Source organism: Phasianus colchicus, chromosome 3 (assembly GCF_987193195.1).
Source record: "Phasianus colchicus chromosome 3, bPhaCol1.hap1.1, whole genome shotgun sequence".
Classification (NCBI taxonomy): domain Eukaryota; kingdom Metazoa; phylum Chordata; class Aves; order Galliformes; family Phasianidae; genus Phasianus; species Phasianus colchicus.
The window spans coordinates 95087457-95103928 of NC_143438.1; the positions used below are offsets into that span (position 1 = coordinate 95087457).

At 58.8% G+C, this 16472-nt stretch overlaps 1 protein-coding gene across 1 annotated transcript in view; it reads left to right on the forward strand.

The window, feature by feature from the left end:
- The first annotated feature begins 271 nt into the window (after window positions 1–271).
- LOC116241279 (cytochrome P450 11B, mitochondrial-like) overlaps window positions 272–16472 on the forward strand; it is a 53282-nt gene continuing 37081 nt past the window's right edge. The window contains exons 1-4 of the mRNA XM_090138308.1: window positions 272–489; window positions 7393–7548; window positions 9517–9716; window positions 12529–12732. Of these exons, the coding sequence (XP_089994434.1) occupies window positions 272–489; window positions 7393–7548; window positions 9517–9716; window positions 12529–12732 (778 nt within the window). The remainder of the gene's footprint in view (window positions 490–7392; window positions 7549–9516; window positions 9717–12528; window positions 12733–16472) is intronic.

Sequence of the window (16472 nt, forward strand, 5' to 3'; positions counted from 1 at the left end):
ACCCCCCCCCTATCCCCCCCCCCCATCCCCCCACTCCACCCCCCCAACCCCCCCCCCCAATCTCCCCTCCCACATCCCCCTCCTCCCCCCCCCCCCCCCCTTCCAACCCCCTCCCCCCCCCTCCCCGTCCTTGACATCAGCCACAATAAACCCACGGACCGGGAGGCGGGGGGGGGGGCATTAAAACACAGCCCCCCACCCCCCCACCCCCCCATTCCCAAGCAGCCGACGGCGCAGCTCGCAGTCCCGCTATGGGGCCCGGGGCGTTGCTATGGGTCGCACGGAGGGGGTTGAATTGTGGGGTGGGGGTTTGGGGGTCTCGAAAGACCCCCGGGGGGGGGGGCAGGGGGGGGTGCAGCCTTTCGAGTCCATCCCTCGCAGCGGCCGCAGCCGCTGGTTGGAGCTCTATCGATTCTGGAGGGAGGACGGGGTCCAACGCTTCCACCGCAGGATGGAGAGAAACTTCCAGCGCCTCGGGCCCATCTACAGGTGGGGGGGGGCCGTGGTTGGGGGGGGGGAGGGTAGGGGTATGGGGGGGGGAGAGGGATGGAGCTTGGGGGGCTTTGGTTGAGGGGGTTTTGGATTGGGGGGCTTTGGATTGGGGGGCTTTGGTTGGGGGGATCTGGATGGGGGGCTTTGGATGGGGGGCTTTGGGTGGGGGTTTGGTTGGGGGCTTTGGTTGGGGGTCTTCCAGTGAGAGGAGCTGGTTGGGGGTCACTGGTTGGGGGGCTTTGGTTGGGGGGGCTTTGGTTGGGGGGGTTTTGGGTGGGGGTCTTGGATGGGAGTTGTCATTTGGGTGGCTTTAGTTGGGAGTGTTCCACTGGGGGGCTTTGGATGGGGGCTTTGATTAGAAGTGTTCCATTGGGGGGCTTTGGTTGGGGGCTCTGGATGGGGGTCTTCCAGTGAGAGGTGTTGGGTGGGGGTCACTGGTTGGGGGGCTTTTGGGTGGGGGCTTTGGTTGGGAGTGTTAGATTGGGGGGCTTTGGTTGGGGAGAGCTTTGGATGGGGGGCTTTGGTTGGGGGCTTTGGGTGGGGGTCTTGGATAGGGGCTTTGGTTGAGGGCATTTGGTTGGGGGGTGTTGGATGGGGGGCTTTGGATTGGGGGGCTTTGTTTGGGAGTTTGGTTTGGGGGCTTTGGTTGGGGGGCTTTGCTGGGGGGCTCAGGATGGGGGGCTTTGGTTGGGGCTTTGGTTTGGGGGCTTTGGATGGGGGGCTTTGGTTAGGAGTGTTCCACTGGGGGGCTTTGGTTGGGGGGCTCTGGATGGGGGTCTTCAGTTGGAGGGCTTTGGTTGAGGGGATCTTTGGTTGGGGGGCTTTGGCTGGGGGTCTTCGGTTGGGGGTCTTCCAGTGGGAGGTGTTGGCTGGGGGGAGCTTTGGATGGGGGGCTTTGGTTGGGAGTGTTCCATTGGGGGGCTTCCGTTGGGGGGTTTGGTTTGGGGGCGTTGGATGGGGGGCTTTGGATGGGGGGTGTTGGATGGGGGTCTTCCAGTGGGAGGTGTTGGGTGGGGGACATTGGTTGGGGGGCTTTGGTTGGGGGGCTTCAGTTGGCGGGCTTTGGTTGAGGGGATCTTTGGTTGGGGGTCTTTGGATGGGGGCTTTGGATGGAGGTCTCTGGTTGGGTGGCTTTTATTTGGGGGGTTTGGATGGGGGGCTTTGGTTGGGGGCTTTGGATGGGAGTGTTCCATTGGGGGGCTTTGGTTGGGGGGATGTGGATGGGGGGCTTTGGATGGGGGCTTTGGGTGGGGGTCTTCCAGTGGGAGGTGGTGTTGCTTGGGGGAAGCTTTGGATGGGGGTCTTTGGTTGGGGGTTTGGTTGGGGGCTTTGGTTGGGGGCTCTGGATGGGGGGCTTCAGTTGGCGGGCATTGTTTGAGGGGATCTTTAGTAGGGGGTCATTGGTTGGGAGGCTTTGGTTGGGGGGCTTTGGATGGGGGTCTTCCAGTGAGAGGAGCTGGTTGGGGGTCATTGGTTGGGGGGCTTTGGTTGGGGGGGCTTTGGTTGGGGGGGTTTTGGGTGGGGGTCTTGGATGGGAGTTGTCATTTGGGTGGCTTTGGTTGGGAGTGTTCCATTGGGGGGCTTTGGTTGGGGGCTCTGGATGGGGGTCTTTGGTTAGGGGTCTTTGGTTGGGGGGCTTTGGTTGGGGGGCTTTGGATGGGGGTCTTCCAGTGAGAGGTGTTGGTTGGGGGTCATTGGTTGGGGGGCTTTTGGGTGGGGGCTTTGGTTGGGAGTGTTAGATTGGGGGGCTTTGGTTGGGGGGCTTTGGTTGGGGGGCTTTGGTTGGGGGGATCTTTGGTTGGGGGCTTTGGTTGGGGGCTTTAGTTGGGAGTGTTCCACTGGGGGGTTTTGGTTGGGGGGCTTTGGATGGGGGCTTTGATTAGAAGTGTTCCATTGGGGGGCTTTGGTTGGGGGCTCTGGATGGGGGGCTTCAGTTGGCGGGCTTTGGTTGAGGGGATCTTTGGTTGGGGGGATTTGGCTGGGGGTCTTCGGTTGGGGGTCTTCCAGTGGGAGGTGTTGGCTGGGGGGAGCTTTGGATGGGGGGCTTTGGTTGGGGGTTTGGTTGGGGGCTTTGGTTGGGGGGTGTTGGATGGGGGTCTTCCAGTGGGAGGTGTTGGGTGGGGGACATTGGTTGGGGGGCTTTGGTTGGGGGGCTTCAGTTGGCGGGCTTTGGTTGAGGGGATCTTTGGTTGGGGGGATTTGGTTGGAGGTCTTTGGATGGGGGGTTTTGGATGAGGGCCTTTGGTTGGGGGCTCTGGATGGGGGTCTTCCAGTGAGAGGTGTTGGTTGGGGGTCATTGGTTGGGGGGCTTTTGGGTGGGGGCTTTGGTTGGGAATGTTAGATTGGGGGGCTTTGGTTGGGGAGAGCTTTGGATGGGGGGCTTTGGTTGGGGGGCTTTGGATGGGGGGCTTTGGATGGGGGGCTTTGGTTGGGGGCTTTGGATGGGGGGTGTTGGATGGGGGTCTTCCAGTGGGAGGTGTTGGGTGGGGGACATTGGTTGGGGGGCTTTGGTTGGGGGGCTTCAGTTGGTGGGCTTTGGTTGAGGGGATCTTTGGTTGGGGGTCTTTGAATGGGGGGGTTTTGGATGGGGGCTTTGGATCGAGGTCTCTGGTTGGGTGGCTTTTATTTGGGGGTTTTGGATGGGGGGCTTTGGTTGGGGGGATCTGGATGGGGGGTTTGGATGGGGGGCTTTGGGTGGGGGTCTTCCAGTGGGAGGTGGTGTTGCTTGGGGGCAGCTTTGGATGGGGGTCTTTGGTTGGGGGTTTGGTTGGGGGCTTTGGTTGGGGGGCTCTGGATGGGGGTCTTCCAGTGAGAGGTGTTGGTTGGGGGTCATTGGTTGGGGGGCTTTTGGGTGGGGGCTTTGGTTGGGAGTGTTAGACTGGGGGGCTTTGGTTGGGGAGAGCTTTGGATGGGGGGCTTTGGTTGGGGGGATGTGGATGGGGGGCTTTGGATGGGGGCTTTGGGTGGGGGTCTTCCAGTGGGAGGTGTTGCTTGGGGGAAGCTTTGGATGGGGGTCTTGGATAGGGGCTTTGGTTGAGGGCATTTGGTTGGGGGGTGTTGGATGGGGGGCTTTGGATTGGGGGGCTTTGTTTGGGAGTTTGGTTTGGCGGCTTTGGATTGGGGGGCTTCGGTTGGGGGGCTTTGGTTGGGAGTGTTCCATTGGGGGGCTTTGGCTGGGGGGCTTTGCTGGGGGGCTCAGGATGGGGGGCTTTGGTTGGGGGGCTCTGGATGGGGGTCTTCAATTGGAGGGCTTTGGTTGAGGGGATCTTTGGTTGGGGGGATTTGGTTGGGGGTCTTTGGCTGGGGGTCTTTGGTTGTGGGTCTTCCAGTGGGAGGTGTTGGTTGGGGGTCATTGGTTGGGGGGCTTTGGATGGGGGGATCTGGATGGGGGGCTTTGGATGGGGGTCTTCCAGTGGGAGGTGTTGGTTGGGGGGAGCTTTGGATGGGGGGCTTTGGTTGGGGGTTTGGTTGGGGGCTTTGGTTGGGGGGCTTTGGTTGGGAGTGTTCCATTGGGGGTCTTCTGTTGGGAGGCTCTGGATGGGGGGCTCTGGATGGGGGGATCTTTGGTTGGGGGGCTTTGGATGGGATTTGGCACTTGGGGGGCTTCGGTTGGGAGAGCTCCAATGGGGGGCTTTGGATGGAGGGTCTTTGGTTGGGGGCTTTCGATGAGCGGCTTTGGATGGGGGGCTTTGAATTGGGGGCTTTGGTTGGGGGGCTCTGGATTGGGGATCTTCCAGTGGGAGGTATTGGTTGGGTGGAAATTTGGATGTTTGGTTGGGGGGCTTTGGTTTGGGGGGTTTGGATTGGGGGACTTTGGTTGGGGGGTTTGGTTGGGAGTGTTCCACTGGGGGGGCTTTGGTTGGGGGGCTCTGGGTGGGGGGATCTTCGGTTGGGGGTCTTTGGATGGGGGCTTTGGTTGAGGGGATTTGGTTGGGGGCCTTTGAAGGAGGTCTTGGATGGGGGCTTTGGGTGGGGGTCTTCCAGTGGGAGGTGTTGGTTGGGGGTCATTGGCTGGGGGGCTTTGGATGGGAGTGTTCCATTGGGGTCCTTCGGTTGGGGGTCTTCCAATAGGGGTCTTTCATTGGGGGTCCTTGGTTTGGGGTCTTCCATTGGGGGTCTTTTCTTGGGGACATTTCACTGGGGTCTTTGGATGGGGGTCTTCCATTGGGGTCCTTCGGTTGGGGGTCTATCATAGGGGGGTTTCCACTTGGGTCCTTTGGTTGGGGTCTTCCATTAGGGGTCTTCCATTGAGGGTCTTGGAATGGGGGTCTTCCATTGGGATCCTTTGGTTGGGGGTCTTTGGTTTGGGGTCTTCCGTTGGGGTCCTTCGGTTTTGAGTCTTCAGATAGGGGTCTTCCACTGGGGGTCTTTTCTTGGGGGCATTTCACTGGGGTCTTTGAATGGGGTTCTTCCACTGGGGTCCTTTGGTTGGGGGTCTTTGGTTGGGGGTCTTCCATTGGGGGTCTTCAGATGGGGGTTTTTGGTTTTGGGTATTCAGATGGGGTTCTTCCATTGGGGATCCTTTAGTTGGGGGTCTTCAGATGGGGGTCTTCAATTGGGGGTCTTCCAATGGGGGTCTTTGGATGGAAGACATTCCAACCGCTGACGCCTCCAATTGGGGACCCCCCAGTATCAGCTCCCCAGCATCCCATTTTGGAGACCCCACCGACCCCCCCCCCAATATCAGCTCCTCTTCCCCCTCCTGAGGACCCCCTCCCCTTCTGGGGACCCCCCCTGACCCCCCCCTCCCACAGGGAGACTCTGGGGACGTACGACAGCGTCAACCTGCTGCTGCCCGGCTCCACTGGGGGTCTTTGGATGGGGGTCTTTGGATGGGGGTCCTTTTGTTGGAAGTCTTCCATTGGGGGTCTTTGGATGGGGGTCCTTGGTTTGGTGTCTTCAGATGGGGGTCTTCCATTGGGGGTCTTTGATTAGGGGTCTTCCATTGAGGGTCTTGGAATGGGGGTCTTCCATTGGGGTCCTTTGGTTGGGGGTCTTCCATTGGGGTCCTTTGGTTGGGGGTCTTCAAATGGGGGTCTTCCATTGGGGGTCTTCGGTTTTGGGTCTTCAGATGGGGGTCTTCCATTGGGGTCCTTTGGTTGGGGATCTTCCACTGGGGGTCTTCAAATGGGGGTCCTTGGTTTGGTGTCTTCAGATGGGGGTCTTTGATTAGGGGTCTTCTTCTATTGAGGGTCTTGGAATCGGGGTCTTCCACTGGGGTCCTTTGGTTGGGGGTCTTTGTTGGGGGTCTTCCATTGGGGGTCTTTGATTAGGGGTCTTCCATAGGGGGTCTTCCATTTGGGTCCTTTTGTTGGGGCTCTTCCACTGGGGCTCTTTGGATGGAAGACGTTCCAACCGACCCCCCCCAATATCAGCTCCCCCTCCCCCTCCTGAGGACCCCCTCCCCTTTGGGGACCCCCCCTGACCCCCCCTCCCACAGGGAGACTCTGGGGACGTACGGCAGCATCAACCTGCTGCTGCCCGGCTCCACTGGGGGTCTTTCGGTGGGGGTCTTTGGATGGGGGTCTTCGGTTTGGGGTCTTCAGATGGGTGTCTTCCATTGGGGTCTTTGATTAGGGGTCTTCCTTTGAGGGTCTTCGAATCGGGTCTTCGGATGGGGGTCTTCCATTGGGGTCCTTTGGTTGGGGGTCTTCGGATGGGGGTCTTTGGTTTGGTGTCTTCAGATGGGGATCTACCATTGGGGGTCTTCCATTGAGGGTCTTGGAATGGGGGTCTTCCATTGGGGTCCTTTGGTTGGGGGTCTTCCATTGGGGGTCTTTGATTAGGGGTCTTCCATAGGGGGTCTTCCATTGGGGTCCTTTTGTTGGGGCTCTTCCATTGGGGCTCTTTGGATGGAAGACGTTCCAACCGACCCCCCCCAATATCAGCTCCCCCTCCCCCTCCTGAGGACCCCCTCCCCTTTGGGGACCCCCCCTGACCCCCCCCTCCCACAGGGAGACTCTGGGGACATACGACAGCGTCAACCTGCTGCTGCCCGGCTCCATTGGGGGTCTTTGGGTGGGGGTCTTTGGATGGGGGTCTTCCATTGGGGTCCTTTTGTTGGAAGTCTTCCATTGGGGGTCTTTGGATGGGGGTCCTTGGTTTGGTGTCTTCAGATGGGGGTCTTCCATTGGGGGTCTTTGATTAGGGGTCTTCCATTGAGGGTCTTGGAATGGGGGTCTTCCACTGGGGTCCTTTTGGTTGGGGGTCTTCCATTGGGGGTCTTTGATTAGGGGTCTTCAAATGGGGGTCTTCCATTTGGGTTCTTCGGTTTTGGGTCTTCAGATGGGGGTCTTCTGTTGGGGGTCTTCCACTGGGGGTCCTTTGGTTGGTCTCTTCCATTTGGGCTCTTTGGATGGAAGACGTTCCAAGCAACGCCCCCTCCAATTGGGGACCCCCCAACATCAGCTCCCCCTCCCCCCTCCTGAGGACCCCCTCCCCTTTTGGGGACCCCCCCTGACCCCCCCTCTCCCACAGGGAGACTCTGGGGACGTACAACAGCGTCAACCTGCTGCTGCCCGGCTCCATTGGGGGTCTTTGGATGGGGGTCTTCGGATGGGGGTCTTCCATTGGGGTCCTTTGGTTGGGGATCTTCCACTGGGGGTCTTCAAATGGGGGTCCTTGGTTTGGTGTCTTCAGATGGGGGTCTTTGATTAGGGGTCTTCTTCTATTGAGGGTCATGGAATCGGGGTCTTCCACTGGGGTCCTTTGGTTGGGGGTCTTTGATTAGGGGTCTTCCATAGGGGGTCTTCCATTGGGGTCCTTTGTTTGGGGCTCTTCCACTGGGGCTCTTTGGATGGAAGACCTTCCAACCGACCCCCCCCAATATCAGCTCCCCCTCCCCCCTCCTGAGGACCCCCTCCCCTTTTGGGGACCCCCCCTGACCCCCCCCTCCCACAGGGAGACTCTGGGGACATACGACAGCGTCAACCTGCTGCTGCCCGGCGACGCGGCGCGGCTCTTCATGGCCGAGGGTCCGTTCCCACGTCGGATGGGAATCGAGGCGTGGAGCGAACATCGCAGGCTGAGGGGGCATCAGAGGGGGGTCTTCCTGCTGTGAGTGGGGAGGGGGCGAGGGGGGGTGGGGGGAGGGGGGGGAATGGGGGATGGGGGTGGGGGGTAATGGGAAGTGGGGGGTGGGGATGGGGGTGGGATATGGGGTGGGGTTGTGGGGGATGGGGGGAGTGGGGGGAATGGGGGGTGGGGGGTGTGGGTTTGGGGGGCATCAGCAGGGGGTCTTCCTGCTGTGAGTGGGGAGGGGGCGAGGGGGAGGTGGGGGGGAATGGGAAGTGGGGGGTGGGGATGGGGGGTGGGATATGGGGTGGGGTTGAGGGGGATGGGGGGAGTGGGGGAATGGGGGGTGGGAGGTGTGGGATTGGGGGGCATCAGAGGGGGGTCTTCCTGCTGTGAGTGGGGAGGGGGCGAGGGGGGGGTGGGGGGGAATGGGGGATGGGATTGGGATATGGGGTGGGGTTGAGGGGGATGGGGGGAGTGGGGGGAATGGGGGGTGGGGGGTGTGGGATTGGGGGCATCAGAGGGGGGTCTTCCTGCTGTGAGTGGGGAGGGGGCGAGGGGGGTGGGGGGGAATGGGAAGTGGGGGGTGGGGATGGGGGGTGGGATATGGGGTGGGGGTGTGGGGTGAGGGGTACAGGAGGGTGGAGGGCAAAGGGGGTGTGGGATTTGGGGTGGGGGAGTAGGGGATGGGATTTGGGGTTGTGGGGGATGGGGGTTGGGATTTGGGGTGGGGGATGTGGGATAGGGGGAGTGGGGAGTGGGATTTGGGGTAGGGTTGAGGGGGATGGGGGGAGTGGGGGGAATGGGGGGTGGGATATGGGGTTGGGGCTGTGGGGGTGGGGGGTAATGGGAGGTGGGGGGTGGGGAATGGGGGGTGGGATATGGAGTGGTGGGAGTGGGGGTGGGATTTGGGGTGGGGGATGGAGGATGGGGGGAGTGGGGAGTGGAATTTGGGGTGGGGGGTGAGGGGTAAAGGGGGATGGAGGGCAAACGGAGTGTCGGGGGGGGGGAATGGGGGTGGGATATGGGGTGGGGGGAGTGGGATGGGGGAGTGGGATATGGGGTGGGGGTGTGGGAGATGGGGGGAATGCGGGGTGGGATTTGGAGTGGGGGTGGATGGCGGGAGTGGGGGATGGGATTTGGGGTGGGGGGTTTGGGATGGGGGGAATGGGGGGTGGGATATGGGGTGGGGTTGTGGGGTGGGATTTGGGGTGGGGGTTGTGGGATTGGGGGTGGGATATGGGATTGTGGGGGATGGGGGGAATGGTGGGTGGAATATAAGGTGGGGGGTGGGGGGTATGGGGTGGGATATAGGGTTGGGTGTAAAGGGGGGTGGAGGGCAAAGGGGATGGAGGGCGTGGGGGATGGGATTTGGGGTGGGGGGTTTGGGATGGGGGGAATGGGAGGTGGGATTTGGGGTGGGGGGTAATGGAAGGTGTGGGGTGGAATATGGGGGGATCTTTGGTTGGGGGGCTTTGGATGGGGGTCTGCATTGACCCCAGTGTCCTGAGTGACCCCAATGCCCCCAACGCCCCCAGTGACCCCAATGTTGTCATTGACCCAATTTGACCCCATTGACCCCAATGGCCCCAGTGCCCCCATTGACCCCAATGTCACCACTGACCCAATTTGACCCCATTCACCCCAATGCCTCCAATGTCCCCATTCACCCCAATGCCCCCATTCATCCCAATGCCCCCAATACCTCTATTAACCCCAATGTCCCCAGTGCCCTCATTGACCCCAATGCCCCCATTGACCCCAGTTCTCCCAGTGTCCCCAATGCCCCCATTGACCCCAATGGCCCCAATGCTCCCATTGACCCCAATGGCCCCAATGCTCCCAGTGTCCCCAATGCCCCCATTGACCCCAATGCCCCCAGTTCTCCCATTGACCCCAATGACCCCAGTTCTCCCACTGTCCCCAATGCCCCCGTTGACCCCAATGACCCCAGTTCTCCCAGTGCCCCCAACGCCCCCACACCCCCCTGACCCCATAACCCCATCCCAGGAACGGGGAGCAGTGGCGCTCGGACCGGCTGCAGCTGAACGGGGCGGTTCTGAGCCCGGAAGGATCCCGACGTTTCGCCCCCCTCCTGGACACCGTGGCCCGAGATTTTGTCACCTCCATGATGGAGCGGCTGCCCCAAAAGGAGCCCCGAGTGCTGCAGCTCGACCTGCGCAGGGACCTCTTCCGGTTCACCTTGGAAGGTCAGGGGGAAACGGGGCTGGGGGGGCAGAGGGGGAAATGGTGACAACGGGGGTAATGGGGAGAAAGGGGGCAATGGGGACATTGGGGTCAATGGGGTTAAAGGGGCAGTGGGGACATTGGGGTCAATGGGGTCATTGGGGGTAAAGGGGGCAATGGGGACATTGGGGTCAATGGGGTAAAGGGGGCAATGGGGACATTGGGGTCAATGGGGTCATTGGGGACATTGGGGTCAATGGGGACATTGGGGTCAATGGGGACATTGGGGACATTGGGGTCAATGTGGGGAAAGGGGTCAATGGGGACATTGGGGTCAATGGGGTCATTGGGGACATTGGGGTCAATGGGATCAATGTGGGGAAAGGGGTCAATGGGGACATTGGGGTCAATGGGGTCATTGGGGTAGAGGGGTCAATGGGGACATTGGGGTCAATGGGGACATTGGGGTCAATGGGGACATTGGGGGTAAAGAGGGCAATGGGGACATTGGGGTCAATGGGGTCATTGGGAGTAAAGGGGGCAAAGGGTTTAAAGGGGGCAATGAGGACATTGGGGTCAATGGGGTCATTGGGGTAAAGGGGGCAATGGGGACATTAGGGTCAATGGGGGGAAAGGGGGTAAACAGGACAATGGGGACATTGGGGTCAATGGGGTCAATGGAGGTTAAGGGGGCAATGGGGGGGTAAAGGGGGCAATGAGGACATTGGGGTCAACGGAGTCATTGGGGTCAATGAGGGGAAAGGTGGCAATGGGGTCATTGGGGTCAATGGGGGTAAAGGGGGCAATGGGGGCAATAGGCACATTGGGGTCAATGGGGGAAAGGGGATTATGGGAGTAAAGGGAGCAATGGGAACATTGGGGTCAATGGGGTCAGTGGAGGTAAAGGGGACAATGGGGTCATTGGTGGGGAAAGGGAGCAATGGGAACATTGGGGTCATTGGGGTCAATGGGGGGGAAGGGAGCAATGGGGGCAATGGGGTCAATGGAGCTTAAGGGGACAATGGAGTTAAAGGGGAGAATGAGGACATTGGGGTCAATGGGGGGAAAGGGGGTAAATGGGACATTGGGGTCAATGGGGTCAATGGAGGTTAAGGGGGCAATGGAGGGTAAAGGGGGCAATTGGGACATTGGGGTCAATGGGGGGAAAGGGAGCAGTGGGGACGTTGGGGTCAATGGGATCATTGGGGTCAATGGGGCAATGGGGCCATTGAGGTCAATAGGATCACTGGGGGAAAAGGAGTCAATGAGGACATTGGGGTCAGTGGGGGGAAAGGGGGTAAAGGGGTCAATGGGGGGAAATTGGGGATAAAGGGGGGAAAGGGGGCAGTGGGGACATTGGGGTCAATTGGGGCAAAGGGGGGAAAGGGGGGAGTGAGGACATTGGGATCAATGGGGTCATCGGAGATAAAGGGGGCAGTGGGGATAAAGGGGGGAAGGGGGCAGTGGGGTCAACGGGGACAACTGGGACACCGGGGTCTATGGGATCATTCGGGGGAAAGGGATCAATGGGGGTAAAGGGAGCAATAGGGGAAATGGAGGAAAGGGGTCAGTGGGGTCATGGGGATAAAGGGGGTAAAGGGGCCAGTGGGGACACTGAGGTCAATGGGGGCAGTGGGGTCAATGGGGATAAAGAAGGCAGCGGGATCAATGGGGTCATCGGGGATAAAGGGGGCAGTGGGGTCAACGGGGACAATTGGGACCCTGGGGTCTATGGGGTCATTGGGGGTAAAGGGGGCAATGGGGGAAAGGGGATCAATGGGGTCATTGGGGACAATCGGAACACTGGGGTCTATGGGGGCAATGGGGCAATTGGGGTCAATGGGGTTAATGGGGTCATTGGGGATAAAGCGGGACAATTGGGACACTGGGGTCAATGGAGTCATTAGGGATAAAGAGAGCAATAGGGGAAAAGAATTGGGACACTGGGGTCTATAGGGTCATTGGGGGTAAAGGGGGCAATGAGGGCAGTGGGATCGATGGGGTCATTGGGGTCAACGGGGATAAAGGGGGCAATGGGGGTAAAGGGGGCAGTGGGGGCAACTGCGACATTGGGATCTATGGGGGCAATGGGGCAATTGGGGTCAGTGGGGATAAAGGGGGCAATGGGGACAATTGGGACAATGGGATCCATGGGGGCAATGGGGGTCAGTGGGGTCACTGGGGATAAAGGGGGCAGTGGGGACATTGGGGTCAATGGGGGCAACGAGGATAACGGGTGCAGGGGGGGCAATGGGACACTTATGGCTCCCGCCCCCCACCTGTGGGTCCTGCCCCCCACCTACGGCTCCCACCCCCCACCTATGGGTCCTGCCCCCCCTTATGCCTCCCACCCCCCACCTGGGGGTCGTGCCCCCCCCCCCTTATGCCTTCCACCTCCCACCCATGGGTCCTGCCCCCCCCCTTTATGCCTCCCACCCCCCACCTATGGTCCTGCATCCCCCTCATGCCTCCCACCCCCCACCTATGGGTCCTTCCCCCCCCCTTTATGCTTCCACCCCGCACCTGAGGTTCCCCCCCCCCTTATGCCTCCCACCCCCCACCTGGGGGTCCTGCCCCCCCACCCCCTTATGCCTCCCACCCCCCACCTATGGGTCCTGCCCTCCCCTTACGCCTCCCATCTCCCACCTATGGCTCCTGCCCCCCCCCCCCCCCTTATACCTCCCACCTCCCTATACCTCCCACCCCCCACCTATGGGTCCCACCCCCCACCTGTAGCTCCTACCCCCCTACTTCTGTCTCCCACCCCCCACCTATGGGTCCTGCCCTCCCCTTACACCCCCCACCCCCCACTTATTCCCCCCCCCCCCCCCCCAGCCAGCAGCTACGCGCTGTACGGGGAGCGCCTGGGGCTGCTGGGTTCGTCGCCCCCCCCCGAGGCGCAGCGTTTCATCGCCGCCGTGGATTCGATGCTGCGCAGCACCGCCCCGCTGCTCTTCGTGCCGCCGCGGCTCCTCCGCGTCGCCCGGCATCCGCTCTGGAGGCGGCACGAGGCGGCGTGGGACGATATATTCCGACATGGTGCGACTCTGGGGGCTGTGGGGTCTGTGGGGTGTCTATGGGGTGTATAGGGTGTCTGTGGGGCGTGTGTGGGGTGTATAGGGTGTCTGTGGGGTGTGTATGGGGTATAAATCCCATAGAGCTCCTATGGGAGTGGGACGATATATTGCGACATGGTGCGACTCTGGGGGCTGTGGGGTGTGTATGGGGTGTATAGGGTGTATAGGGTGTCTGTGGGGCGTGTATGGGGTATAAATCCCACAGAGCTCCTATGGGAGTGGGACGATATATTGCGACATGGTGCGACTCTGGGGGCTGTGGGGTCTATGGGGTGTGTGTGGGGTGCGTATGGGGCGTCTATGGGGCGTGTATGGGGTGTATAGGGTGTCTATGGGGTGCGTATAGGCTATAAATCCCATAGAGCTCCTATGGGAGTGGGGCGATATATTGCGACATGGTGCGACTCTGGGGTGTCTATGGGGTGTATAGGGCGTGTATGTGGTGTCTATGGGGCACATAGGGTGTCTATGGGGTGTGTATGGGATATGAATCCCATAGAGCTCCTATGGGAGTGGGACGATATATTGTGACATGGTGCGGCTCTGGGGTGTGTATGGGGTGTATAGGGCGTGTATGGGGTGTGTGTGGGGTGTATAAGGTGTCTGTGGGGTGCGTATAGGGTTTAAATCCCATAGAGCTCCTATGGGAGTGGGATGATATATTGCGACATGGTGGGGTACTGGGGTGTATAGGGTTTGTATGGGGTGTCTATGGGGTGTCTCTGGAGTGTATAGGGTGTCTATGGGGTGTCTGTGGGGTGTATAGGGTGTATAGGGTGTCTATGGGGTGTGTCTGAGGAGTATGGGGTATAAATCCCATAGAGCTCCTATGGGGGTGGGACGATATATTGCGATATGGTGCGACTCCGGGGACTATGGGGTGTCTATGGGGCATATAGGGCGTGCATGGGGCGTGTATGGGGTGTATAAGGTGTCTATGGGGTGTGTATGGGGTGTATAGGGTGTGTGGGGGGTGTGTATGGGGTATAAATGCTATAGAGCTGCTATGGGAGTGGGACGATATATTGCGACATGGTGCGACTCTGGGGGCTGTGGGGTCTGTGGGGTGTCTATGGGGTGTCTATGGGGCACATAGGGCGTGTAAGGGGTGTATAGGGTGTCTATGGGGTGCGTATAGGCTATAAATCCCATAGAGCTCCTATGGGAGTGGGGCGATATATGGTGACATGGTGCGACTCTGGGGGCTGTGGGGTCTATGGGGTGTGTATGGGGTGTATAGGGTGTCTATGGGGTGTGTATGGGATATAAATCTGATAGAGCTCCTATGGGAGTGGAATGATATATTGCGACATGGTGGGGCTCTGGGCGCTGTGGGGTGTCTATGGGGTGTCTATGGGGTGTCTATGGGGTGTCTATGGGGTGTCTATGGGGCGTGTATGGGGGGTATAGGGTGTGTATGGGGTGTATAAGGTGTGTATGGGGTGCGTATAGGGTATAAATCCCATAGATCTCCTATGGGAGTGGGATGATATATTGCGACATGGTGGGGCTGTGGGGTCTATGGGGTGTCTATGGGTCATATAGGGCGTGTAGGGGGTGTATAGGGTGTCTATGGGGTGCGTATAGGCTATAAATCCCATAGAGCTCCTATGGGAGTGGGGCGATATATTGTGACATGGTGCGACTCTGGGGCGTGTATGGGGTGTATAGGGCGTGTATGCGGTGTCTATGGGGCACATAGGGTGTCTATGGGGTGTGTATGGGGTGTATAAGGTATCTATGGGGTGTGTATGGGATATAAATCCCATAGAGCTCCTATGGGAGTGGGACGATATATGGCGACATGGTGGGTATATGGTGTGTCTATGGGGTGCATAGGGTGTCTATGGGGTGTATAGGGTGTCTATAGGGTGTGTCTGAGGAGTATGGGGTATAAACCCATAGAGCTCCTAGGGGAGTGGGACAATATATTGCGACATGGTGTGACTCTGTGGGCTGTATGGGGTGTGTATGGGGCGTCTATGGGGCACATATGGTGTGTATGGGGTGTATAAAGTGTCTATGGGGTGCGTATAGGGTATAAATCCCATAGAGCTCCTATGGGAGTGGGACGATATATTGTGACATGGTGGGGCTGTGGGGTGTCTATGGGGTGTGTGGGGTGTCTATGGGGTGTATAGGGTCTCTATGGGGTGTGTCTGAGGAGTATGGGGTATAAATCCTATAGAACTCCTATGGGAGTGGGACGATATATGGCGACATGGTGCGACTCTGGGGTCTGTGGGGTATATAGGGTGTGTATGGGGTATGTAAGGTGTGTATGGGGTATAAACCCATAGAGCTCCTATGGGAGTGGGACGATATATTGCGACATGGTGGGGCTGTGGGGTGTCTATGGGGTGTTGTGGGGTTTATAGGTTGTCTATGGTGTATATAGAGTGTGTATAGGGTGTCTATGGGGTGTATATAGGGTGTCTGTGGGGTGTGTATGGAGTGTGTATGAGGACTATGGGGTATAAATCCCATAGAGCTCCTATGGGGGTGGGACGATATATTGCGACATGGTGGGGCTCTGGGGTTTGTGGGGTGTCTATAGGGTCTATAGGGTGTATAGGGTGTCTATAGGGTGTGTCTGAGGAGTATGGGGTATAAATCCCATAGAGCTCCTATGGGGGTGGAACAATATATTGCGACATGGTGGAGCTGTGGGGTCTATGGGGTGTCTATGAGGTGCCTATGGGGCATATAGGGTGTGTGTGGGGCGTGTATGGGGTGTATAGGATGTCTATGGGGTGTCTATGGGGTATAAATCCCATAGAGCTCCTATGGGATTGGGACGATATATTGCGACATGGTGGGGGTGTGGGGTGTCTATGGGGTGTGTGGGTTGTATAGGGTGTGTATGGGGTCTCTATGGGGTGTCTGTGGGGTATATAGGGTCTCTATGGGGTGTGTATAGGGTGTATGGGGTATAAATCCCATAGAGCTCCTATGGGAGTGGGACGATATATTGCGACATGGTGGGGGTGTGGGGTGTCTATGGGGTATGTGGGGTGCGTGTAGGGTGTATAGGGTGTGTATGGGGTCTTTATGGGGTCTCTCTGGGGTATATAGGGTCTGTATGGGGTGTGTATAGGGTGTATGGGGTATAAATCCCACAGAACTCCTATGGGAGTGAGACGATATATTGCGACATGGTGGAGCTGTGGGGTGTCTATGGGGTGTGTGGGGTGTATGGGGTCGGTGTGGGGTATATGGGGTGTGTTTGGGGTATAAATCCCATATAGCAGCTGCAGGTGTGGGATGTCATCTTCCAATAGGGGATATGGGGCAAATGGGATGAGGTTTGTGGGGTGGGAGATTTGTGGGGTGGATGGGATGGATGTGAAAAAGAACCATAAAGACCCCCCAAATCTGCCCCCAAAATGCCTCAAAAAAAAAAAAAACCCAAATAACCCCAGAGAATGAAACAAAAACCCACCATTGTGACCCCAAATGTGACCCCAATAATTGGCACCAATAATTGACCCCAAAAACTGACACCAGCATGACCCCAAAAGACCACAAATACCCAAGAATGACCCCAAAAATGACCCCCTAAAAGACCCCCAAATGAACCCAAAATAATCCTGAAATGACCCTAAAAAGTGACCCCCAAAATACATCCAAATTCCTCAAACTGACCCCAAAATCCCCAAAAATAAAACCCCAAAACCCTCAATCTGACCCCAAAATGGACAC